Source organism: Plectropomus leopardus, chromosome 11 (genome assembly GCF_026936395.1).
Source record: "Plectropomus leopardus strain MGB_pleo_1.0 chromosome 11, ASM2693639v1, whole genome shotgun sequence".
Classification (NCBI taxonomy): Eukaryota; Metazoa; Chordata; class Actinopteri; order Perciformes; family Serranidae; genus Plectropomus; species Plectropomus leopardus.
This window is the reverse complement of record NC_142186.1, coordinates 3,475,126-3,501,834: the sequence shown is the minus strand read 5'-3', so window position 1 is coordinate 3,501,834 and position 26,709 is coordinate 3,475,126. Positions and strand designations below refer to the sequence as shown.

The following is a 26,709-nucleotide window of genomic DNA, read 5'->3' as shown; positions in this document are numbered from 1 at the left end:
ATAGGGACACAGAAAGTGATTGTTTTTGGCAGAATAGTAGCACAAAAAATTTTTGTTTTTGCCAGGATAGCGGCACAAAAGATTTTTTTTTGGTGGCTTAGTGGCAAGAAAAATAATTGTTTTTGGTTGTGTAGTGACACTACACAACCAAAAACAATTATGTGCGATATGACGATATTAGATCGTGAAGAATTAGAATGTGTCCACGATTTGCCATCACAGAGAGATCGTTGTATCATGCTACAGTGTGCATTCTATGTGTTGTAGTTCTATGCTCATACAAACTTCGGCTCTGGGGCAGCCTCCGCCAGTCACACGGGGACGTTCATCCCCGGGTCTGAGCAGAGCTGCAGAGGGAGGATGTGTTAATGATCAGAGAAAGCAGCTCCCTTCCGCTGTGTTTAACGTCATAAGTGTATTGTTCTGCATTTTAACATATACATTATACCTGGGGCCGGAGGCACATTGCCTTATTTTCAACCTTTATCTAAATTCAATATGAAATGTTAATTAAATATGTCTTCAGTGCACTCAGTGATAGTGAATAAGTCCCTGAAGGAATAAGGTTGGGAACCACTGTACACAGTCCAGCCATATACTAGGTTTTAACCTAGTCTTGTTTCTTCTTGTTTCTTCTTGAAGCTCACTATTTGCTAGTCTGTTTCATGGCTTCCCTATAGATACATAGATAAGCCAATCATAGCAAACAGGCAGTTGTTTGATCAGAAATCAGGGACTACAGTTTTGTGTTTAGGAGAGGAGAGCCTGGTTAACATGGAAATGAAGAGCTGATGGAGAACAGAATCTGGTAGAAGCCGGAGGGAAAAGAGGTGGAGAAAGAAAAGGAAACAGAGCAGAGGGAGATTTAAAACTGGGGAAGGGGAAGTTGGGATGACTGAGTTCATGGGTTTTGGGTTGGACCACATTATGCAGCAGATGTCCACTCCGGCCTGTTATTTAGGGTTACGGTATCTGCAGAAATCTCCAGTTCAGAAAACATTGGTGTTTGGCTTCAGAGGTGCATGTCAGTCACATTGTAGCTCATGTGACATGCCATGAACCGCCATGTCCACAGGTCTGCGTCCAGAGATTTACTACAATACATCCTTTCCCATCTCACAGCTGTGTGCATATCAATGTTTTGCAAGAAAAAGACAAACTTGAAGGGATTTCTGTCCTCTGTGGTGAACCAAACAGCATAAAACATGTCCATTGTGTTTGTGACATCACCTGCATGTTTTGTTCTGGCCCAGGAAACCTAACATTTTGTTGTGGGGAGGAAAGAGAGTGTATTACTGAAGGCTTTTTGGATTTTGGTCAGCAATAGAAGCAATAAAACCACAAATAAAAGGAAATAAAATAAATAAAACATAAATTAAAAACACAAAATAAATAAAAATAAATACATTAATTAGTTAATTAATTTAAAAAAACTTTAATTTAAAAAAAATTAAAAAGAGCTTTAATTTTTGAATATGTAATTATGAAAATTATAAAGAGTTTTCCCTAGTTTTTTCTTTCTTTTTTTGAAATCTAAACTTTTCCCCTACCCTTTTGAAAAGTAATTTTATAAACTTACTAATTTCTTGCAATTTTGGAACATTTATTACCAAGTAGTTCCTTTTTTTTTTGACAGAATATGCTCAGGGCTCAATGGATTAGCTTCTTGTGAAAGGCGACTGAAAGCAGCACAAGTTTTTGCTTCAGGTTCCAAAGGGTTACATTAAGGTTATTAGTTGTTTTTATAAAATTACGGCTATCTCTCCCAGGTTTCAAAAATTGCAAATGAGTGTATTCGGTGCTTCTGTTAGTCTATTTGCTTCTCTTTGCATTTCCCCCATTTGGTCCTCTTTCTATTGTTGTGCATCTCTGTGTTCCAGCACAGAGTATTTTAAGGATTTCATTTTTGGGGGGAGGGTAAGAGTCTCTCCATTAAAGGACAGCCAGCAGCTGGCCACGCCTGCTAAATCCTCCACACAAAACCCACCCACCAGCTCCATCTGCTTCCCAAGTGGAACCCCCTGACACACACACACACACACACACACACACACACACACACACACACCTTCTTGGTGCTCTTTGATCCCAGGAGAGCGGAAGCCTACATCTGTTCTTAGTCCATCAGATCCCGTTAAAACAATGAATCCCTTGTTTGACAGTGAAGTGAGGAGTGATGACACTCATTCATTCACACACAGCTACTGTATCTCCTAACACACCGACACACAGCATCAGTGACCTTGACCTTGAGAGATGAGCCGGAGCTTTTTACTGATTTTACACGAGCGGCTGTTAACCTTCAAGCCGTCTGTCTGTCTGCATCAAGGCAAAACTCATCTACAGGCCTCAACATGCTGCTTTATGACTTCAGTGTAACCCAAAGAGACCTTGGGCCTCATGCAAGAAACGATATACGCACACATTTTCTCTTATTTTTGCTCATATCCAGGATTTGTTCCTATTTTGTTAGTGCCCATTATTTTTTGGGATTCACCACTGTTCATATTTTCGCTTATTCTCTCTTAAGAGAGAAAATTTTATGAGCTGCCCAGAGCACTTTGACCAAGATAAGATAAAATTATTTGCTTTAACAGTCCACAAATTGTAGTCCAACACAAGGAAAAATATGAAAGATCTCCTAAATTCACATTTTATTTGGGGAGCTCAGAGGGTGCAGCTTTTATGAACACAAATGTGAGATTTGTTCAGACCTGGATGTTATTGTAAAAAGCTGTGCACGCCTGTGTTTAACCCACACAGGACATGTTATTATTTAACCTCTTCACAGGAGTGTGCAGATTGTGCTTCTCTCTCACTCTGCTGTTAGCATTATTGTATCCATCAGGACATGAGAAATAAAACTTTTATCAGTTTCATTATGAAACAGATAGCTCAAGGCAAGTAATCTGGTTGTTGGTAAGCAATTGACAATTTATCGCCTGGTCTGTATAATAACTGTATAAAAAGTTTGCCTTACAAACGTGTTAGCTAGCTAACACAGTGCTCCAAAATGATACATTTGAGGTCAACTTTAATCTCTATGGTGTTTAACTGCACATAACTCACCAGCTGAACCTAAAAAATGATGTGTATTGTTATTAACTCAGTGAGTGCCATTGACATATACATACGTCATAGTGTGTTTTCGTCGGCTGGCACAAGGGGGCACTCTCACGCTCCCTGTGTGTAATTTTGGGGCTGCTGGGATTCATAGTTGTAGTACAAAAGATGGTAGATCATAGCATGAAGTGGAGTAGCCGGGATGAGAGAGCAGAGTGATCTGTACGGAGGTGATTCGAAACGACAGCAACAAAGCTACACCAGTTCAGTATTCTTGCAGTTTGACCTTTTGTTCACAGCGTTTTTGACCCGAAAATGCAAACTTTTTATACTGCGTTCCAGTGTGTAATATTTTGAAAACACCACCCCTTCTGTCATGTAAACTGGCAATACGCGGTTCCTGTGAGATCGGTGCATTTTATGCATGCGCATTACATGTCAGACAAACAGCCATAAGCAAGCACAAGACGAGACAACAACAACAACAGTGGTGGACTGCCAAGCTGTGTTTGTACTGCCAACACTAATGACTTTATTAACGCTGTCGGTTCTCGTGCATACATTCGCCAATTGTCTTCTTGTTTGTTTATACTCACCGCTCTGTAGAAGACCGCTTTCATGCCCAGGCGTGTGGTGTTCTTCTGTTATGTCATTACAAAGTTACACTGCCACCTACTGGCCTGGCATGCACACTGCAGCATTTCCTGTTGTTTTTGTGGATCCGTGTACACTTACCTTAAGATACAAAAGTCCACCAGGCAAGCTGGATTAGTTGCATCATTGATACGATTTTATATTTCTCAAATTGTCCATTTTTCTACCCAACATTTCACATTTAGCAAATGAGGAAAAAGATTTTAAAATCATAATTCTACATTGATTTGACAAAAAAAAAAATACAATTTTAGATGATTGAACTCAGTTTTCCAATTATTCTATTTTTCATTTTTGATATGGAAAATTAAACTAATAAGCATTACATGGACCACCCCGGCTAGCCGTTTAGCTTTTTCTTTTTTAGAATTTTTATCTGAGCGCAAAATTGGAGATTGCAATAATTATCAGTTTTTATTATTTCTGTTTTGGAAACAAATATATTGAAAAAAAACACTTTTTAAAAAGTGTATTTTTGGTTTTATTTTGAAAAACAAATGATTCACGGATGCTGCAGCTCATTTTTGTCCTGAGCACTGTTACAGGTTAATCCAGCACTGCTTCCAGACACCTGCAGTCACAAAAGTCATATGTTACTGATTTTATTTTGTTTCAGCATGATGGTGCACATGCGTGTAATTTTAGTCCAGAAACACACGCTAAAGCATGTACAGAATGCCTGGAGTCAAAAAGCTGAGCAGATAAATTATTTTAGATTCCTGGAGTATACACAAGCCTGCTCCCACCGGGAACTGACCGCCAAAGAGCGGGGACTGACACAGAGACAGAGAGGAAGAGAGAGAGAGAGAGGAAAAGAGAGAATATGAGGTGGGAAAGAGGAAAATCAAGGTAGCGAGGGGCGTCTGAGAGGCAATTAATTATTTACGAGTCCACAGCTCCCTCCTCTTCTCCATCCAGCACTCCTCCTCCTCTTTCTCTCCTCCTCCCTCTCCTTTACTCTCTCCACCTCCCTATCCTCTCCTCCCTCTTTCCCAGCATCCTCTTTCCCTTTCATCTTTTACCTCCTCCTTTTCCTCTTCATCATCTACTCCCTCTTGGTCACCTTCCACTTCCTCCTCCTCTTCATCCCCTTCAATCCTCCATTCTGTCTTTGTCTTCATTTCCAAAGTTTTTTCCCTTTCCCTCTTCATGGCTGACCCTTAAAACGTTTTCCAAAGTTGCTGTGATGATACTCTCTGCTGTGCTGTTATGATCTCCTACTGTGGAGGTGTGGTGTTTTTAGTTTGATATTGAGCTGATCTCAGGGACTAAAGCAAGGACCAATCAGAATGTTGAGATAACAAATGGAGCCAAGACTAAGTCAGGAAAATAAAAATCTACAAACTCAGTTTTACCAAATTATATTGAGCATCTTTTCTTTCTCAACTTAGGTGGTGTCTAGCCACAAGGATAGTTTTGGTTTTATTTGTACAGGTTTTGAGATTTTTATCTTTATCTTTTGGCCTGTAATCTGTAGGCTGTAAGAACTGAAATGTACAAGCAACATTTTGTGGTTTTAGGGGAAGTTAAGTGCTTGAACTTTTTTCTTAATTAATGACAATTTATCCATCCACCTATGCAGTGTTACCGGCCAACACGGTCTCACTCCGAACTTGTAACACGGTGACGGTCAGTCAGCAACTTTCCACATCAACACATGATGTTCCAAGTTCAGAGTGAGAACAGGCTGAATAACTACATGATATAAGCAGTGCAAATGTGCTTATAGGGCAGGCAGTTGGGGAGGTGGATAGGTCCCAAGAATGGGATACATAGACGGTGATATAACAACAGAAACAGTCATATTGAACACAAGCAAGAAGTAACAGGATAGAGTTGGGATAAAATTAAAACCAGAGGACAAATAATGCAAGATGCTTCCTGTCAATATGAAATAATACAAATAACCAAAAACAACAATGACAGAAACAATAAAAGCAGTAAAAGCACATATAAAAGGAAATAAAACAGATAAAACATTAGTTAAAAAGGTGAAATAAATAAAAGGATGAAATAAAAAGACAACATCACGTAAAAGCACGTCCATAAAAATTGAGCATAGCGTTAGTTCAGGCAGGCCATGGTGTCAAGCACTGATACTGTTGATATCAGCTGATATCATGCAAGCCTCATCAGCTGATGGCCAGCTGATTCGCTTCAAAGCATCTGATTCACTGAACTCACTTGCGCCTTTTTTAAGCTGCTCTAGCCAGCTTGCTCTTCCCTTTCCCTCTGCATGCCGCTTTTGTGAGCTCTCGTGATGACGACACTGCCGGTGCCCGTGCTTCTGCTTGCCCTGCTGCTTGCCATGTCAGTCCTGTTCGCGTTGAGGGCCCGTTGCTATTCGGTTGTGTCCTGGCCAGTCAGCCTCTACCGATCCGGGCCTGTGTGGGCCATTGCTGATGAGGGCGCTGCATCCGTTCGCCGGGGCTCTTGTTGGGCGAGTAGAAGTCACATTCCTCCCTGCATTGATGGCTGGCCAGTGCCCCGGCTGCTGGGGGCCTTGTTCAAAAATGGCTTTCCGGTTCCTTGTGGTCCCCCTCGTGATGTCCTCTGTGCTTACTCATGGCCATGTCCCTCTCAAGCTGTCTGTAGCTGTTGTGCTTTCTTGGTTGCCGGGAAAGCCACTGGGAAGTGGAGGCACTCCGCTGCGGGGGTTGCCGTCTGCATTGCGGACTGATGACGTCATTCTGCCTCGCCCCGATGACGTCGATGTCCCAACTGGGGTTCTTGCCCCTGCTGCTGCAGTCTCCCCAAGCCTTAGGGGCCTGATTCTTGCCAGCAGTGGCATTATGCTTGTTGGGGTCTTGCTTTGTTCTGTTTCTCTGTTTTGAGTGACGTGCGTGTTGTCGGTTGTGGTGATGTGTCCGTCCCGCCGGGCTGACCTGGACACTTGTCTGGCGATCGTTCTGCTCTGGGTATGTCTTCTGGGAGTATGCTTTTTGTGACTATCGCAGGGGATTAGGGTGTTCCTCGGCCTGTTGGAAAAAAAAAATGGTGGGTCCTCTTTGTTGTCTTATGCTCTCGGGTCTTATTTTAGGTACATCCTCTCTCACAGGATTCTGCGCAAGCCCGTGATGCACCTGTCGTGTTGAAGAAGGACCTGCTTTCCCTGCTTGGTCGTTTAAATTTTGCTTTGTGCATTATTCCCCAAGGCTGCTCCTTTATTTCCCATCTTTTGGACCTTGCCATAACGATCCTCCATGATGTGGTGTCACTGGATGCTGGCTGCGGGTCTGAGTTCGGATTCTGGTCCCTTCCGTGCGCTAATTGGAATGGCGTTTCTTTCTTTTGTGATGGCGCTCTCCGGTCCTCCCCTGCTCTTCAGCTTTATAAATTTCCTCTCTCTGCCTCAAGCCTTCCTTGTATGCACAGGAAGGGCAGGAGCGTGTGCTGTTCCTGTTTGATGCATTCCATGTAAGCACGTGGAAGGGCAGGGGCACTGCAGAACAGGTCCGTACCGCCAAATACCAATAACTGCAATAAAGCTAAATTTAAAAGCTTCTTAGAAGTGTTCTTGACTAAGTGGTCCTGTCTGAAGTTGAGCATTGCTTTAGTTCAGGCAGGCCATGGTGTCAAGCGCTGCTGCTGTTGAAATGAGCTCAAAAAGCTAAGGCCTTTGATCTGCTGGCTTTAATTAACTGTAAAGGTTATACTGATTAATTATAGCCTAATTTCCTGGATATGTTACTTATGAGTAAGCCTGAATTTATCGTTAGTTCCTGTAAACCCAATTTGCATGTAGCTCCTCCTCCTGGCTCTTCCAAGAAGCCTTGGAAGGCCAGGGAGGTTTTCCTGGTATGGATGTTTTGGGGGTTGCGTTCTTTTATTTTTGCTGCTGCTGCTGCTCTCCCTGCCTCAGGAACATGTGCTGTTCCTGTTTAACGCTTACCACATAAGCACGTGGAAGGGCAGAATAAAGCCATACCACCAAATACTAATAACTGCAATAAGCTAAATCTAAAAGCTGCTAAGAAGTGTTTTTCTTGACTTCTTGAAGTGGTCCTGATTGAAATGGGTTTTAAAAAGTGATTCAGAAGAAGTCACTGACTCTGCCAGTATTTTTTTCTCCTCAGGCAGGTCATACCAAAGTAGAGACTTAACCCTTTGAAACCTGGACAATTTGGCTTGAGGTCTTTTACAAACATCAGAAGAAGGCAAAGAGCAACTTGGATAGAAATGACCCCCAAAATAAGCAAGAAATTAGTAAAAAGTAGAAAAGAATTAACAGAAAAATTAGCAATAAATTACTGAAAAGGGGGAGAAACAACACAATTACCAATAAATAAATTCTAAATTATGATCATTATAAATATAGCTGTGTGGACATTTTTCCATTTTTAAAACATAATTTTCTAATCTACTAATTTCTCACAATTTGCAGGACACATTCTGCCAAGTTGCTCATTCCCTTGTTTTTTTACCCTTTTTTTCGGAAGAAATCAAGTCAATTTGCTCAGGGTTCAGAGGTTGAAAGACTTCAGAAAGGTGTCAGAACGCAGCACATGAAAAGTGATGTCAATCCAGGTCTCACGGGGTTAAGTCTAAAGGCTGACCGTGCTCTTGACATCGAGGATCTAAGGCTGTTATTTAGCTTGAGGCCATACTCAGACAAGCTGTTGGTAGCGGTTTGGAAACAGCCAGGCAAGCTGTTTGACCCTGCCTCTGATTGGCTCACCCTGACATTTGTACCCTAACCCTAACCAATCCCTCAAGGATTCACAAATTTGCTTCCTCCACACACCTTTCTGCATGCAAAGGTAAGCTAATCATGCCTTGACTCCAACTCCAGACTTAGCCTAATAGTGCACGGACATGAGATTCACTTCTCATCTAAAGACCAAAAAAAAGTTAATCCCTAAAATATTCCTTCCTGCATTTGTTTGCAACCCGAGACAGTAACAGGAGACACCAGTGGCCTCAAAAATCTCTTCACTAAAGAAAGAGTGAATGAGATGGTTGATCACTGACACATCATATTACCTCCACACAGTGACTGTGCGTCTGATACACTTTAACCAGTATGTCTAATATTGTGACAACACACTGTTGATTTGGAGCCCTAAAGAAACAAAAAATGTGAGGTGTGATGTTTAGTTTGGACTCATTTACTGACAGAGTGTGTGTTCTGTCTCTTTGTGTGTTTCAGGTGGCTGTTGTAAAAAAAAAAAAAACATTAAAAATGGAGATGAAGACAAAGATGCTGAGATGGAGGATCCAGACGAATGGAAGAGCCCCAGTTCTCTTTATTTATTACCTTCACAATACGTGTGAGCGCGGCTGTGTGTGAGCGTGGTTGTATCTGTGTGTGCATGTGTGTGTGAGTGTGGGTGTATCTGTGTGTGTGTGTGTGTGTGTGTGCGTGTATGTCGTGCACATGAGAAAGGAGTTTAGCATTGAGTACAGATGTGAATGCATGTGTGCATTATGAACGGTACCTAAGATTTCAGGCTATCATTTGCAAATCAGATTTTGTTTACTTTTTATAAGGTTCCAATAACTCATATATCATTGTCACAGTATAAACAAAAGGACTTTACTATTGGTACATATTGTGTTTTGTGTTTGTAACTAGCCTCCTATTTAAGAATGTATATTTGTATGTATGATATACTCATCTAGAAACTATATAATGGACAATTTTATTATCGCTTCATCTTCTCAACACTATACTGCTCACGCCGATGCGCGTAACTCAACAGACTCACACAGGAGACATGCAAACAAGCAAAAACACATCTATACAACAAATAAGTCCATTTAAAGAAAAAAATCCCAAAAAGTATGTTTTCCATTTCTTTGTTACCCGATGTAACTCTAATTTGTGGAACCACAAACATTAATAATCATTTTTGCGGGCTTTTAGGTGGTGTAACACATCTCTGGCAGCCATTATGGAGGTCCTTCATCTTTTGGTAGAGGAGTATAACTGATGTTGTTTTAAATTTACAGCTTGTTTAAAGTTTTTAAAAAAACTACTTAAAAATACATGAGACTGATATTGTGTTAACATAATACAGCTTGTTAGCGAATTAACTATGGTATCTGTCAGGCACCTGTCACCATTCTGGTATCAAAAAATATGATTTGAACACGAAATCCTGCATCTAATAAAATAATACTTATACTTAGTTTTTACGATTACTTATATATATAAGTAATCGTAAAAAGGGATTAGTAGTTGTATATAACATATTGATCTTTGCCAGATAATTCTGTTTTTCTCATTAGATGCCAGTGGGTTGGTTAAGGTTGCAAATTTGGACATTTTCAAAGAAAATGCATATTTCATATTATATTATATATTTTATTATTTCATATGTCTTTATTTTTGTGGTTTTGACCAGAATTCCCATCAGTTCTGAGGATTTATTACTCACAAACATGATTAATCTAGTAACTTTACTGTAAAAAAAAAACAAAAAACAATTGCAGTGAGAAAAGTTAACAGTCATCTTTTTGGCTCCAGTGAAGTTTGCTGGGCTTTGAAGCCAAACTTCTGGTTTCGTCACTATGGGTATTTGATTAGTCCAAAAACATTTCAAAAGTTTAGCAGATCCGTACATTTGAATAATTTTATCTCCATTCAAGTAAGCGCAGGGATAAACCAGAAGTTAGCTACTTGGCTCATGAAAGTCTGTAGTGTGCTTCCTGTATGGCTTATAGTCCTAAAGATCTGATTAAATATATACCCGGGAAGTTGAACTTTTTTGGCTTCATGTGCCTCTGAGCAACTTTCGCTGAAATAAATGGGACCCTGCTTAGAACGCAGTATCCTTTTACTTTTTGTTGTATCCAAGGTATCTTTGCAAAAACAAGATTCCAGCTCCAGCTTTGACTGCTTAACGGTTAGAGACAACCTGCTGTCATTTAAAATATAAGTGATTAAAAAAAGAACTTCTCAAGAAAGTTCTTGGCAATAACAACTTTCGCAACATCTTCATCTAAGATATAATGGTTTGCAATGTGCAAATTGGCCATTTTTACATTTTTAACCTCCAACACAAATACTTTATAGAAATGTTCTGCAATACTTCACCCAGTAGCCAACCTAAGTACTGCAATAAAAACTTATCCCGTGTGATCTAAACGGCATTTCACCCATTGAACACCAATATAATTACATTTTGTTATATTTTTCTTTAATTGTATGATATTATAATAGATACGGTTGTAAAACAATTCTTATGACACTTCAAACTGCAAAAAGTTGGATACATATTTTTAAACTATGAGTTATACATTTTCGTCAAACTTTCCTAGAGACCATACAAGCTATTTTGAAGTGTGTGACATCATCTTAGTGAAAAGTCTGTTAGGCTGGCCACTAATGTGCATGTGCAGCTGGCCACACACCACGTAAACAGAAACTCAAAGTGATGATACGTTTCAGAGCATGTGTTGGGCAAGCAACCTTCACTAAAAGGACAAGATGCCATCTTGGAGTCTGGTATCCAGTTCTTATAATACTTTTATTGGCTAACAGAGTCTCATTTTCACTTCAAAATAATTTTGCTGGTTTGAAATATTTGGAATGGAATGGATGATTCTAGTGGACTTTTCAATATTTGCAAAGTGACATGAAAGTTTGTGAATAAAATGTTAAAATAATCCATTCAAGTGATGGCCAAAACTGCAAAAGTAAGACCTTGGTTGTAGAAAAGTAAAAGTGCTAGTAGTAAGGATTCACCTTTCATTTTTCCAATGGACCTCCATGATGGACCCAGACCCGGCTTATATGAGCTTTGTGTTGCACCTGAAAAGCCTCTCTTAACATAGATGATCTCTGCTGGAGATGTTGAAGGTGCACATATAAAACAACAGGGACAGCACCAACCAGTGTGCGTTAAAAAAAAAAAAAAAAAAATAGACGCAATACCATAGTTGACAACAGCTATAAGTGTGTGTCTAAAAGAGATGTGTGCTAGTGTGTGAGTGTATTAAACACGGGCAATAGCTAAGCATTGGGGCTTCCATCCATGCATACGAGCTAATGTACAAAAGATAAAAAACACCAAGGCAATAGGTTGTGTGGCCTATTGTTTGATTCAGCCCACGACAATCCTCCCTTTCACTTTATGTGGTACCAACAAAAGATCTGCAATATTTTATTAGAAATAGATGATTTATGTCAATAACTGCAACTTTTTGTTGAGCTCATGAGTCAAATGTTAAGATTGATCTGGCGCTTCACTTATCTGACAAATCAAACGAGTGTAGGGATGAATGCTTTTTAGTGTGTGTGCAGTATGTGTACAGTAGGTGGTGATTAACTTTGATCATTCCCTTCACCACCATGTGCTCTCAGGCGGAGACTTCCCCTATATGTGTGCCCCTCAACATCCCCCACATTCAAAATGTTTTGAAACTTTGTACGACACCACAACGTAGGTCAGCTGTATAAGGCAGTATCATCTGCAAATAGCTTTATACTGTTTTATGGTCTTCTTTTGATGTTTTGTGTGAAAATTTCTAAATATTACAGCGTAGACGTATGGTGGTAATTGTGAAGTACTATCAAGACAACGGCTTCCTCTTTTTCAATTAGTTTGAAATCGATTGAAACAATAATATTGGCCCTGCACTGTTGATAAGCCAAATGTGACATCATGGAGAATTGGAAGCTGTGGATGCTTGTGTCACTCCATGGCCTATCAAACACACTCACACACACTCACATTTATAATATAGATGTCTTGCCTGCTAGGATAACCTTCCCGCATCCATCTAGTCTTATCAGCACCAGTACAGTATAAACCTGCAGCTCCTCCATGCCCCCCCTCCAGCTGGCATTTGCTTTGCAGTCTGTTGCACTCAAGGATAGGTTCATATTGTTTTATTGTCTATCTCAGTACAACACTCACATAATGTAATCATCCTTGTTCTTAGTAACAAAACACATCCCGAAATTGGACTGTTTATTGACCAATATTTGATTGATTGCATTTTCTTGTGCAGGTTTTCTGAAAATTCGCTTTAAATTTGCTTTGGGATGAATTTTTGCAAAGAGCATGGACTGGATTTTTACTCCTGTCTTTTACAGTGTAGCCACTTGAGTTAAGATGGACTTGAAAATATCTGAACCTATCCCTTAAAAGCAGAAAAGCAATGAAGAGAAGGAATTGGAGTCTTCTAGTGCTTTGGCATTTTACCATGACTGTGTTCCAGTCCAGCTTCTTCAACCACAGAGGGTAGTGGCTCTGAGGCAAAATAAATGATTATGGGCTTGACTCTCCCCAATAGCGTTTTGAAAATGCACTTTAAAGAAAAATCAGTTTGCCCTACATTCCAGCCTGTATAGTCACTTTTATGCACTTGCTTTTCCCTTAATGATAAATATATAAATATAAAAAATATATATATAGACCCATGCTTTGCCTGACGCAAAGCAAACCATCCCTTCTTACAAATGTAAATATTCTCCCTTGTTTTGAACCTTTACCACAGATCGAGGAGAGCTCATAGAAAATACTGTACTTGAAGTTATCTTGCGGCTTTTCAGTGTCATCCCCAGGCTGTGATTGTGCGGCAGAAAAAAAAGGGGAGGAGAGGGGGTGGGTAATGCCAGTAAAGCGGCGTGACAGAAGAGGGTTAATACCATCGAGCTGTGCTAAGATTGCCCAGCCTCATGTGGCTTTAAGGGATTGCAGGCAGTATTAGCAGCTGAATAATTATTTTTGGCATGTTTCTCCTTGTGCACACTTTCGGTGTGGCACACATCGCTTTGTTTGCCCCTCAACACTTTTACTTCTGTGGAGTTCTGGCAGCCTGCAGTCTTGTACAAAAACTTATATTTTTGAGTCCTGTGTGGGCAGAGTACCTGAAGGCACTCTGCTCAAACTTGAATGTTCTTCATATATTTTAAATAAAGTCCAGTGAAGGAAGGTGGAATTGCACATTTAGCACTGTGACAGGAAAAAAGAAGAAATAATAGCAAAGTAAATGTCAACTGATAGAAGGTGAAACACCTTCTATAAAGTGAAATAGTGATGCTTCCACTATGTTTGTATACAGGGTTGCAAAGGTCCCCTTAATGCTATCAAAGAGAAATCATATATGAATAAACATATATGATAAATATAAATATAGGGCATCTATTTTTGGCATTGTTTATCGTATGGACAGAAGTGGTATCGGTAGGAAAAAAATGTATAGGTCGAATCCAACGTGCATCCTCGCTGTGCTGAACAATGAATCTATGTTTGCAACTTTTTTCAACGATGCTTCTCTCGCGTTTTCTTTTTCTTTTTGTATGCTGCACTGAGAATACATCATTTTCACAAGTGGTTTGGAAAACAGAAGTGTCGTCACTTCATCAAGTGAAACAATATAGTATACAGTAGAATAGCTGTTGCATTATTTGTTACAACCTGTATGTAATGTTATTATGGAAGATGTAATGTCCTTCTGTAAATGTTGTTTAATGTTGTTTTACCTGAAATAAAATTTATTAATGCTTCAGACATGTCTGTTGAGCTCTGACTTTAGTTCTGTTCTGTGTTGAGTGCCTGTGGCTGCTGTCCAACAACTAATGTTGTCTTTTGCTTTTTGCAGGCAGTATTAGCAAAAAGTGCTGAGGGTCCTGCCTTGATCACCAGCTGCTCGAGGACAGACAGGGTGTGTTTTTCGAGTTCAGAGGCCGTTTGGTAGATTTTGTTGCAGCTGCTGTCATCTTGCAATGACGCGTCATGCTGGTGAGGTAATTCAGAGCCAGAGTCTGCACAGTAACATAAAGATAGATGACACACCCCCATTTACCTTCGCTACGCTGTAGCGATGTTAAAATACCTCGAAATGGCCGCTGCCATCTTGCGCTGGTGATGTCATTCGGAGCCAGAATCTGCACAATAGTTATACCTGTGGTGGGGAAGTTCCCACCAAACATCCATCTGATCAATCGTGACCAGCCCCATTGAATGCGAGTGCACAGTTTGGCTATCACAGCTGTCAGTCATGGTGGAAAAAAAAAACTTTTTGTATAATTTAATAACTCATTAAAACCGAACTTATCATATAAACACTTGAACAAACATCAGGGTGATGAGAACTACTTTCAGTGTAAGAAACCATCTTTCAGAAAAATGTATTTGTCGTGTACTTTGAGTTTATAGTTTTTGACCTATACTGCAGTCAGACACCAGGGGGCGATCCAGATTAAAATGTCACACTTTGGGGAGCTGTCAGTCCATCTTTACACTCAATCTATGTACCCAACCCTAATTGTCTAGCAATGTAGCATTGTGTGTGCATTACATGGTGAGTAAAAACGCGTACACTTTAAGTGTAGTGTTGTAGAGTTTATATTGATTAAATCTAAGTGTTACTGCTTTAGTAATGTTTCATCCTGCAGTTGCTTCCTTAAGAAGTGTCAGGCTGTTTAATTTCTCGAGCCTAATATTGCTTGTTGCACCTGCCAAGGTGTCTATAGACTTTTTGTTTATTGTTGCTAATTTTTGTTTAATTGTCTGAGTTTTATCGCTTAGTCTGTTTTTGTTTTTGTTTTTTTCTAGAGAAGTTTCACTGAGGAAAGTTCCATCAATAGAAATAGGTGTATCTAGACTAAGGTGCCACAATATAGTCAAGTTGATAATGTCCTGACATTCATAGAGTCTAAACCCCCAAAACCATCTTTCCATTTTTTTTTTTCAAATAATCTTTGGTGACCATTTTGGACTTTTGAAAGGGTGACCATCCATAACTTGTTTTTAGCTGGATCCTTCATGATAAATCAAAATGAGTTTTTTATCAGATGATTGCATATTTTTCAAAGTTGTTTAGCAGTTTTCAGAATAGAAGTATTTGCCATCCAGTTACCAAAAAATCATTAAAAAATCCAATTCATATATCTAAATATCAAAAGTTTTTGGTACCAAATCACAACATGAACTTTTCTAGGGTGTTCCATAAAGTCCCGATACCTCATTGTGGTAATATGGAAATATTTTTGGCTGTCTTTTATCAGTTGTTGAGTGGTCGCGACTGGTTACATGTTTCACCAAATCTGTTTGGTTTTTTTCGTTTTTTGTTCTGGTCATGTATCACCAATTTCAAAAGTATTTGCATCTTTCTACTGCAAAGACAGACTAATATCATTAGAAGACCATCTTTACAGCAGTGAAATACTTCTTTAAATCTGCTAGTTTAAAGTGTACGAGCTGTAGAGTGTGCAGTTGTCATGTTAGAGATTTGAGAGCATTGAGTGGAAAAATAATACATTAACTCATTAATTGGCATAATTAGTAATTTTCTGCCAGCATTCCCCTCATGCCTTATTTGAATCAACAGTTTTTTCGCTAGAATATTCCTTATATATAATCTTCAAAGACGGAAGTAGGCGGCACGTGGTTGGTCCATGTTGTGCGGTTGAGGAGTCAAATGATGCCAAACGCCCCCTTTTAATGGGAACGCGCTCAGAGCCTGAGGTAGAAACCCTGGGTTAACAAAGACAGCTGATAATCACCATCGTGATGTACATTATCTCTGACTGGGGCTTGAGGGTTTGTGGAGCCAGCGAAGGCAAAGAAAGCCTGGCTCTGTGGAACTTGTTTCGTGGAACACCCCTCAGGGCTCATGTTGCTAATATTGTTCCACTACCATGTACGTTGACATTTCATGCAATTTATTTTGTAGCCTAGAGATGCTCTTTAACAGTAGTATCATATATCATCCCAAGCTCTTGTCTAGGCACAGAGCAGAAATGCATCATGCATACTTGGATCCAGTGGAGCAGATTCCAATACACGTCAGGGATTAACCCTGAGGAGGTGAACCTTTTCTGTTTCAAGGGGGTGATTACAACAGTACGAGTTAGATGCATTTACTGATTTTTTGCTATTTATGGGCAACGGAAACAAGCTGGGAACACAATGCTGACATACAGCATCATCATCCTTTAAGGCGATATAGCAAATGTGTTAGCAAACAGTTAACTTACATCCACGGAGAAGTGTTATCATTTATTTGGAGTTGTGTTTCAGGCTAGTTTCTCAATATTCACTCCTTTTCACTCTCTTTTGGTCTACATCTACTCCTGAGAATAAAAAAAATAAGGGCCTTTACCTGTTGAATTCTTTATCATGTTATTGAAACAACAGGTTTCCATTAACCCTCAAATTCTGCAAATTGAAATTGGGAATTTAATACACCTAATGAAAACACATCAGTTAAAAAAATAACAGTTCCCATTTATCTCAAAACATTTTTTTACGCTCGCATGAGGTGGTATTTTGGGAGATTTGAAAATCCATACTTTGCAAAATTTCAATGGAAACACTTTGATGAAAATGATGTAGGAGCTGTCTCCCATGATGCAGCAGATGCTACAAGAGGATTTATTATAGTCTTTTCTAGTCTCTATTGTTATGGAGGAATGTCCTGTCTTTTAATGATAAGTGGGACATATTTGTGTTTACAACAGAAAAGAAATGAAGAAATAGAAAAAGAGATGATAAAAAAAAATAGTTGCAGCATTGTGACTATGTGTAAAGTTCATACCAGACTCACTGTAAACAACTAAACAAAGAAAAATCAACTGTTAAAATATATCTGACAACATAAAATTTGGATTTCTAAAATAAGTGAAAAAGACAAAAATTTACAATCTCAACTTGATCGAGTACAACTGGGAATATTGCAATTCCCCACAGTATTTGTTTAATGTGACTTATTTTTTATTGTATCTTAAAGCACAGTAATTCATTCTTAGTGTTTTTTAGCTTATTTGCTATAAATGCACCACAAATCCTGGAGGATCTTAAACCTGCAAAAATACTGGAATGGTCCTTAAAGATGCTCGGCTGAGCTGTACTACATCCAGCAGCTATGCCAACACCAGTCCAGAGGTGAACTGAAGTGAACCTCTGCAATCCTGACAAACATTAGGAAAAACTCAGGTCCTCTCTCACCCCCCAACTGTTAGGTCCCACTGAGAGAGAGAGACAGAGAGAGAGGGGGGGGGGGGACGACAGAGAGAGAGAGAGAGAGACGCAGCGGGAGAGAGAGAGAGGGAGGGAGAGAGAGACAGAGAGAGAGACAGAGAGAGAGAGAGGGACAGAGAGAGAGAGGGGGGAGACAGAGAGAGAGAGAGAGAGACAGAGAGAGAGAGGGGGGAGACAGAGAGAGAGGGAGAGAGAGACAGAGAGAGAGACAGAGAGAGAGAGAGAGAGACAGAGAGAGAGAGAGAGAGAGAGGGAGGGAGAGAGAGAGAGAGAGAGGGAGGGGGAGAGAGAGAGAGAGAGAGAGGGAGGGAGAGAGGGAGAGGGAGATCTGTAAAGCTACTCAATGTGAGACAGATGAAAACAGGAAGTATTTCAGTGCAGATGTAGTTTAGCTGAAATACCAAAATACCACATTTAGCACAGCTATATTGTGCTGATAGTGTGTTACTTACAAAGCTCATAACTGACAAGTAGATTTATTTTTACAATGTAATTTTATTTTTTAACAGCTATTGGTAATTTTAGTGGAAACTTGTTTATGGGAAAATTATTCTTTGAAATCACTTATTAGAACACAATAATGTATTGGCTTTTCTAACAGTTTTTTCTCTATCACCCTCAAATATGTATATATTATTGAGATTTGTAATAATTCATTATTTTTGTAAGAATAATGAGAGTAATTTCCTTTAGCTAAAATGTGATTCTTAATTTTAATCTCATTAATATCACAAATACAAGTAGAGCTATAGGCTATTGTCAATATATTTTTTTTAATCGACACCTGTAAGTTATTCAAAACCATACGCTTCTTATTTTTACAGGTAAAACCCGTCAGATAACATAATGTTTATTTTTCTTGCAAAGGATTTCTTGACTAAAAGAAAGCATAAAAAACATATTTAAACCAAAAAACAAAAATGCATTTGTTATAATTAAGATATGTAGCCACGCTGTATTTCTCAACACATTTTAAAACCATTTATTATTTACAATGCTTTATTTGGCACTTTTACTTCGAAAGTTTTGACCGGATGTGCCATTGGACGGCGTTGTGCTTGTTTTCCCGGGACCGAGAGTGAGGGAGCGCAGAACAGGTTTGAACGGCAGACTGACACAGTGTCGGGCAGACTGTAGACCGGAGCCGATCCTGTGCCGGAGGAGTACGGTACGTTTTTTTTTTTTTGTGGATTTCAACCGGAGAAGCCGAGTTTGTCGTTAAATTTGGGGATTTTTCCCCCCACATTGCTCCATGAGCTCGGCGCGGTGAGACAGCGGAGGGACGCAGCAGTGAAATCCCGGTGGAAGAAGCTGCTTTCAGCCCGCAAAGAAACACCAACAAAGAGCGTTCAAGGAAGTAGCCTGCTGCCTGTCGAGGTAACGCAAGTTAGTTCAGCAACAAACACAACGCAGCGGCGGGTATTTTGGTCACCATGGTTCACCACAGGCTCCTACGTGCCGTCTGGACTTTATCGTTTTTTGTTTTGTTTGTAAACGTTGGAATTTTCCGCGTAAACGGGCAGTACGGCGGCGGCGACCGAGGAATGTCTATACCGGAGCACGGATTTTGCCAGCCCATTTCCATCCCGCTGTGTACGGACATCGCGTACAACGAGACCATCATGCCGAACCTGCTCGGACACACCAACCAGGAGGACGCGGGGCTGGAGGTGCACCAGTTCTACCCGCTGGTCAAAGTGCAGTGCTCCCCGGATTTAAAGTTCTTCCTGTGCTCCATGTATGCGCCCGTGTGCACGGTGCTCGAGCAGGCGCTGCCCCCGTGCCGCTCTCTGTGCGAGCGCGCGCGACAGGGCTGCGAGGCGCTCATGAACAAGTTCGGCTTCCAGTGGCCCGACAGCCTGGCGTGCGAGACCTTCCCGGTGCACGGCGCCGGAGAGCTGTGCGTCGGCCAAAATATGTCGGACCGTACCGAGCCGGACAGCCCCAGCGCGTACCCCACCGAGCGGCCGCTTCCAGACTACGTGAACGGTCAGTTCAGGTGCCCGGCCTCGCTCAGGGTGCCTCCCTACCTCAACTACCGCTTCCTCGGCCAGGAGAACTGCGGCGCTCCGTGCGAGCCTAAGAGGTCTCATGGGATGATGTACTTCAGCGAGGAGGAGCTCAAGTTCGCCAGGATCTGGATCGGCATCTGGTCTGTGTTGTGTTGTGCTTCTACTTTATTCACCGTGCTGACCTACCTGGTGGACATGAAGCGCTTCAGCTATCCGGAGAGGCCCATTGTCTTCCTCTCTGGCTGCTACACCATGGTGTCTATCGCCTACATCGCTGGATTTTTGCTGGAGGACCGGGTGGTTTGTAATGACAGGTTTGACAATGACATCAGAACTGTGGTGCAGGGCACTAAAAAAGAGGGCTGCACCATCCTCTTCATGATGCTGTACTTCTTCAGCATGGCCAGCTCAATCTGGTGGGTCATCCTGGCGCTCACCTGGTTCCTGGCAGCGGGGATGAAATGGGGCCACGAAGCCATTGAGGCGAACTCTCAGTACTTCCACCTGGCGGCTTGGGCCGTCCCTGCCATCAAGACCATCACTATTCTCGCTGTGGGACAGGTGGATGGAGATGTTTTGAGTGGCGTCTGCTTCGTGGGCATCAACAGCGTGGACGCCCTTCGAGGTTTTGTCCTGGCGCCGCTGTTTGTCTACCTTTTCATCGGGACCTCCTTCCTCTTGGCGGGCTTTGTGTCTTTGTTTCGCATCCGTACCATCATGAAGCATGACGGCACCAAGACGGAGAAGCTGGAGAAGCTGATGGTGCGGATAGGGATCTTCAGCGTGCTGTACACGGTCCCCGCCACCATCGTAATCGCGTGCTACTTCTACGAGCAGGCCTTCAGGGAGCAGTGGGAGAGGACGTGGATCAGCCAGACGTGTAAAACGTACGCGGTGCCGTGTCCGATCCAGAACCACCCCAACATGAGCCCAGACTTCACCGTCTTTATGATAAAGTATCTCATGACTCTTATTGTCGGCATCACCTCCGGCTTCTGGATCTGGTCTGGGAAGACCCTCAACTCGTGGAGGAGGTTTTACACAAGACTGGCCAACAGTAAACAGGGGGAGACCACAGTGTAATGTGGACTAACCCCGTCCCCTCACACAGACTTCTTAGTGACAAACTGAATGATAATCCACTTCATTACTTTTGATTTTTTTCTTGGACTTACAGAAGATACTTGGTATGTTTTTTAATGTACATATACATTTGTGAGATTTTTGTAAGTATATATTTGTATTTAAAGATTTAAAAAAGTCTTTCTTTTTTTTTAAAAAAACCTCTTTTTTTCATACTTTGGACGTTATGGAATTGTACTTAATCATCACAAAGAGCCAGCTGACCATCAAGGATCCCGAGGTCCCATGATCTGACTTACCGTGGACACCACTGGGAGTATTTTGCATCAAGCGCTGGCGTCTTTGATCAGTGAACTGCCTGTGAGCGCCGGGTCTATTCTAAGCAGAGTCCCGTGAAACCCAAGTGCTTCCTCGTGGCTCCCTCTTTATCCTGATTAACCAGCTGTAGTTTGTGTCTGTTATACAGTCGCGCAGCAGTTGCCCCGGCTCTTGAAGGGAAATGTCAGCAGTCTGGGACAAGAAACGGTGCACAGGTTTTGAATGTGAGGCATTGTGACAGATGCTTGTGGCCTGTAGCTCAGGCCCTGACAGTTAGATCATTCCTTTCCAAATAAAGCACACACAATGATGCCACGTTAAAGGACCGTACGAGTGTTTTTGCATGTTTTAGTTCGGAAAATTGTGTGTATTTTACAAGACTGCCTCCTCTCAGGCAATACTTTAAATAGGATTTTATGACCTCCCTGGAAAAATATTTCCTTTTCTTGAGCCACAGTTTGTAAATCACGTTAAAACAGCTCGATTTAGGTCGTTCTGCACAGCGGCTGCTTTCGTTTTGTCTTTGCTAATGTTATCGTTGCATAATGCAGGTGTTGTGTAAGTTGATTCCCTGTAATATGACTCAACAATTTCACAGCTTTGAACAAAACGAAAGCAGATAAGATGATGAATAAAATAATAGTTTAACCCTTTAATACCTGAGCAAATTGGCTTTATTTTCTTTCAAAGGTGTGGGAGGGCTATGAGCAACTTAACAAGAAATGGCCCAAAAAATGACATGAAATTAGTAAAAGTCACAAAAATGACCTTAAAAATAAGTTTTTAAATAAAGTTTTTTTTAAATGGAAAAATGGAAAGAAAATTACCTCAAAAAGTGCTAAACCATAATTTTTTTTTAAAAAAATATAGTTTTCTACAGTTTTCCTTCATTTTTTCCTTTCCTTAATTTTCAGGTGCTTTCAATGCCACCTTTTACCACTTTTTTTCTGTTTTTCACCTTTTACTATTTTTTGCCTTTTGGCTATTTCTTGCTAAGTTACTCATTTGTTTTTTTCCCCCATATTTTAAAGTAATCAAACAAATGTGCTATGTTTTTAGAGGTTTAAATGCTAGTGAAGAAATCTGATGTCGATCCAGGTGTTAAAGGGTTAAAACATATCAAACATTTCAGCATGGTGTTAGCTGGTGTCATATGAACTACAAGGGTCTTAAACATGCACAAACACTGGTTTGTTCCTTGTCAGAGGTGATTCAAAACAGCATTCATATGGACTGTATTTGTGTTTAGTGAACTTCGAGTAAAAAACCTGCCTGCAGTGGCAACATGAGTGAAAACACACCGCTGGAAAACATGCAAATGAAGCAGAGGAGAGAGTGTGTGAGTGTGTGTGTGTGTGTGTGTGTGTGTGTGTGTGTGTGTGTGTGTGTGTGCGCGCGTGCGCGCGGCGTGTTTGTTTGTGTGTGAAAACATACTTTAAATTTAAACAATTTTTCCCTGCATACAGTGCTATGTAAATCATTGGACTCTCTTTGGACTTTAAAGTTTATAATAATAATAATAATAATAATAATAATCCAGGGGCAAAGCAATATAGAGAAAATTCAAAAGCACAATATTTTTTGACCAAATTCTTTTTTTCTTAAATAATCACCAATAATGTGGATATCATAACTAAGGGGGTAAGGCAAATAATACAACAGCCAGAGTTAAATTCAGAAAAGCACTTCACTGTAATGCAGCCTTTGAAACCATGAAAAAACAACACATATAATATTATAATATCCAAAATCTAAGACGATATCTCGTCTCACGGTATACATATTATCAATATTAGGATAGCAGCGGTTTCAAGGTATACAATGGTATGAAAATTGGTGGTTATCATGCTGTGTACAATTGCTTATGTGTGGTAATGAAAACATGAAATTGGACAGAGAATCTCACTCAATCTCAAATCTCAATCTCGTTATTTTGATTTTATGCTTCCATTCTAATAAACGCTTTCAACTTTCAGTTATAGTAATAAAACCTTTAAGGGTCACTGTGACTGGTAATACTAATTCTATGATACCATGAAACTGCAATATTTTCTAAAATGGTTACTGTTCCATAAAAATCTCGTATATTGATATATTGCCCAGCCCTAAATAATTGTTTTTTATAACACTAAAGCACTAAGAAAATCTGATTTATTTTCATGCATTTAGTTCAACTTAATGAAAGAAAAGCAGATTCACCCTTTGTGTCATCAGAGTAGAGCAACTGATTGAATAATAGATTAGCTTTGGGAGGGGGTTTGTTGTTGGAAAGAAAATTATTCAAACTACATCAATAATTTTAAGAATTTTGGAAATTTACCAAGCAAAAAATGCATTATTTGGTCATTAATGATGGTAAACTCAGTATCTTATGGTTTGTAATTGTTGGTCAGATGTTGGAACATTTTAATTTTGTCTATTTTCTGACATTTTAAAGAAAAACTAATGGTGGTTTAATTTAGTGGATTCGGGTTAGGTTTTTGATTGTTTGTTAGACCTTGAGTTTTGGAACATTTTTTTGGAACATATCTTGTGGTTTTAAAATGTTGGTCAGACTTTGGAGCATTTTAATGGGCATTTTTGTCTATTTTTCTACATTTTGAAGAAAAAAACCTACCAAATTGTTTAACTGAGCATACTGCAAAATCATTGAATATGAAAACAATTGTGAGTGTGAGATTAATAGTGCCAATATAAAATTAATATTTGCCTTATCTTTCACATCTTATGCCACTTAGCTCTTAAATGTTGGTTGTCACTGCAGGTTTTGAACATAATTGAGACCTGGAATCATTTTGACTTTTGCTGCCAGCAAAAGTGAAAACTAAATCCAGTATAATAATTTCAAGGTGTAGCATGTGTCCAGTTTTACGAAACATGATCATGTTGCGGAACGTGAGGCTTTTGGAACAGCTTAGGGGCCGAGATAGTTCAGGTTTTAACAGAAAAATAACTAATAATACTCCCCTTTCTGTATCTGGTATAGGAAGTACTTTGAGTCAGTATTCAATAGTAAATTCCCTCATATCTGTTTTTGATAAAAGCCTAATAGCACAAGGTATGTAAGTCTGTATACATATAATGAAAACTACATTTGACATGTATCATAACTTCATTAGAATAATTGAAGTCTAAGGGGTGTCCAAACGTGAGCGCAGCACTGTAAACAGGGTTAAAACTGCGGTTTAAAGTTGGAGGAAGTTGTTTTACAAGCACATATCAGTAATGTTTGTAACAAAAAAAAAACAAAACATTTTGGATTCATTTTTTCCCGGCACATTCTTTTAAACTCGGAGCTTGAATCTGTCAGTTATCATTGAGAGGAGACTCGGGTTGATCTGCAGAGTAATCTGATCCCGGTGAACATAGCTGTGTGTCTGCGCTGTGGGATTGAAGAGCAGCCAGCAGCTCGCATGTCTTCCACTGCAGGAGAAAGGAAGCCTTGTGTTGAAATGCAGAGCGGCTGCTGTCAATGCAGCTCACACACACACACACACACACACACACACACATCGTGACTTGTGTTCTTGTCAAATGCTCTTCCACACGGTGCTTCCGGTTCATAATAATCCTTTTATTGTGTTGACAGCTCTACAATAGTCACAGCTTTGAAGTAATTTTCCTTTGCATTTGCTATGAAGAGAACCTTTATATTTATAGAAAAAAAATCTTATATATACACACTACATTGATTGCTTTATGAGAATAAAAACAGTCTCACCATTGCAACTGTCAAGTCGTTGTAAAATCTCTTTTTTTCACCTTAAATCAAGTACAGAAATCTGTTGGTTTGCCATTATAGAGATTCAGATTTCAAGTCTGTCTTAGTGCTTATATGCCATGTGTGCTCTGAAAAAGTTACTATTATTTAAAGACCACTCTTCCTCTTTATGCTGGTTTTGAGGCCATCCCTTCTCCCATTTGTCAGCTGATGGAGGACAAAATGTTCTTCATTCTGTGCATTCTTCTGAGGCTGATGTAACAGCATAGTCAAGCGGTTATTTTAAAAATGGTCTTAAATCAAAATCTCAGCAACATATCAAGCAAAAAAAAAAGCCTTATTTGGTCATTTATGATGCTCAAACTGAATATCTTTGAGTTGTTAATTGTTGGTCAGACTTATGAACATTTTAATGGCCATTTGTTTATTTTCTGACTTGTGGAGCAAAAATTAGTAACTGTTTAATGAGGGTTAAGTTAGGTTGTGATTGTTGGTCAGATCCTGAGTTTTGGACGATTTTAATGAGCATTTTTGTCTTGTTTTCTTACATTTTGAAGAAAACTGTTTAACTGAGCAAACTGCAAAATAATTGAAAATGAAAATAGTGTTAGTGTAAGATTAATGGTGTTTTGGTTGTTACTGCAGGTTTTGAACATAATTCAGAAATGGAAACATTTTGACTTTTGATTTCGAGTAGAACGTGCCTTTGTGTTTCTCTGGATGGTGTTTCCTTGCTAAGCTGCAGTGAAGGAGTAGTATCAGAAATGGAAATTCTGGGAGAATTCTGTGAAAATTTTAGGAGATATGCAATTGATTTGACTGGTTGTAATTACTGAGCCCTCATATTTACTTTGACTGGACTTTGTGCAGAAGGGGGACTGGAGTTTGTCCTCATCACTCTGATTTCTTTAGAGGGGAACAGCACCTAAATGAAGTGTTCCAATATGCTGTTTTTACGCCCTGGGAAAGTTAAATCAGTATTTGTGATCTTGAGCTCCTCTATTTCAAAACCAGAAACCAGACCAGTGATGTCATCAAGTATAAAGTTTGGAACTGCTCCAAAGACAAGAGGCAGGTTTACATTATCTCCTGAAATTATGAATATAAAATACACCTAATGGAAACGATGTCGCACAGAACTCCCATTTATCGCAAAAAAAGTAATTACACTCGCATAAGGGGGTATTTAAGACAATTCGGAAAAGCCATATTTTGCAAAATTGCAATGGAAACACTTTTTTGGCTTCTATAGGTCACACGATGCTATGGCTATGTGCTTGTCAGTAGGAACTGGCTCCCTCATGATGCAACAGAGGTGTTATTGCATCACATAACTCTTCAAAAGTTGAGCGGAAGATGTGAATCTACAATTCGTCTGTGAAATTGTGGACTATCACCTCCCAGAAATCCCTCATACGTGGTGGTTAGTGCGGCGTCTGCAAAAGAAATAAAGCTGCTAATGTTTTGACCATCTATCACTATGCTTCTTAGAATGTTATCACCAGAAAATAAGTGGCATAACATCTCTATGTGGAAACACAATCATCTAACAATTGTGTTTTTTTGACATTATAAAAATATTGCTTAAGTTTTGTGCAAATCTGTAATGGATGGGAGACTGATTTTTTTTTGGATCCACAGAATTTTTGTTTTCCATTTTTAGACCTAAAACCAGCTTTATTCTATAGTAAAGTTCCTATATATTTAGAAAAAGTTGTGTGGAGTGCTAAACCCAAAATCCATTGAGCTTATTCCAAAAAATTGAAAAGGTGGAAAGTCTTTAGATAAAGGAGGTAAAAATACTCAAATTTCACTTTTTTGTTTGGCTCACAAACAAATAAGTGAAATGCGTGTATTTTGTTTTATATATATAAAACAGTTTGTATTAGGACAAGAAATATGAATCTTTTGCAAAAAAATC

General features: G+C 39.8%; 2 protein-coding genes across 4 annotated transcripts in view; both read left to right on the top strand.

The window, feature by feature from the left end:
- Positions 1 to 14,180, top strand: part of cdk14 (cyclin dependent kinase 14) — a 231,510-nt gene extending 217,330 nt beyond the window's left edge. For all 3 annotated transcript variants that reach the window (XM_088084957.1, XM_088084959.1, XM_088084958.1), the window contains one exon: positions 8,867 to 14,180. The gene's annotated coding sequence lies outside the window, so the exon portion shown is untranslated. The remainder of the gene's footprint in view (positions 1 to 8,866) is intronic.
- A 4,546-nt stretch (positions 14,181 to 18,726) lies between these two features.
- Positions 18,727 to 24,803, top strand: fzd1 (frizzled class receptor 1). The gene has a single exon (XM_042490672.2). It carries the CDS (start codon positions 19,088 to 19,090, stop codon positions 20,747 to 20,749), a length of 1,662 nt encoding a protein of 553 aa, XP_042346606.1. The 5' UTR covers positions 18,727 to 19,087; the 3' UTR covers positions 20,750 to 24,803.
- Positions 24,804 to 26,709: the final 1,906 nt, after the last annotated feature.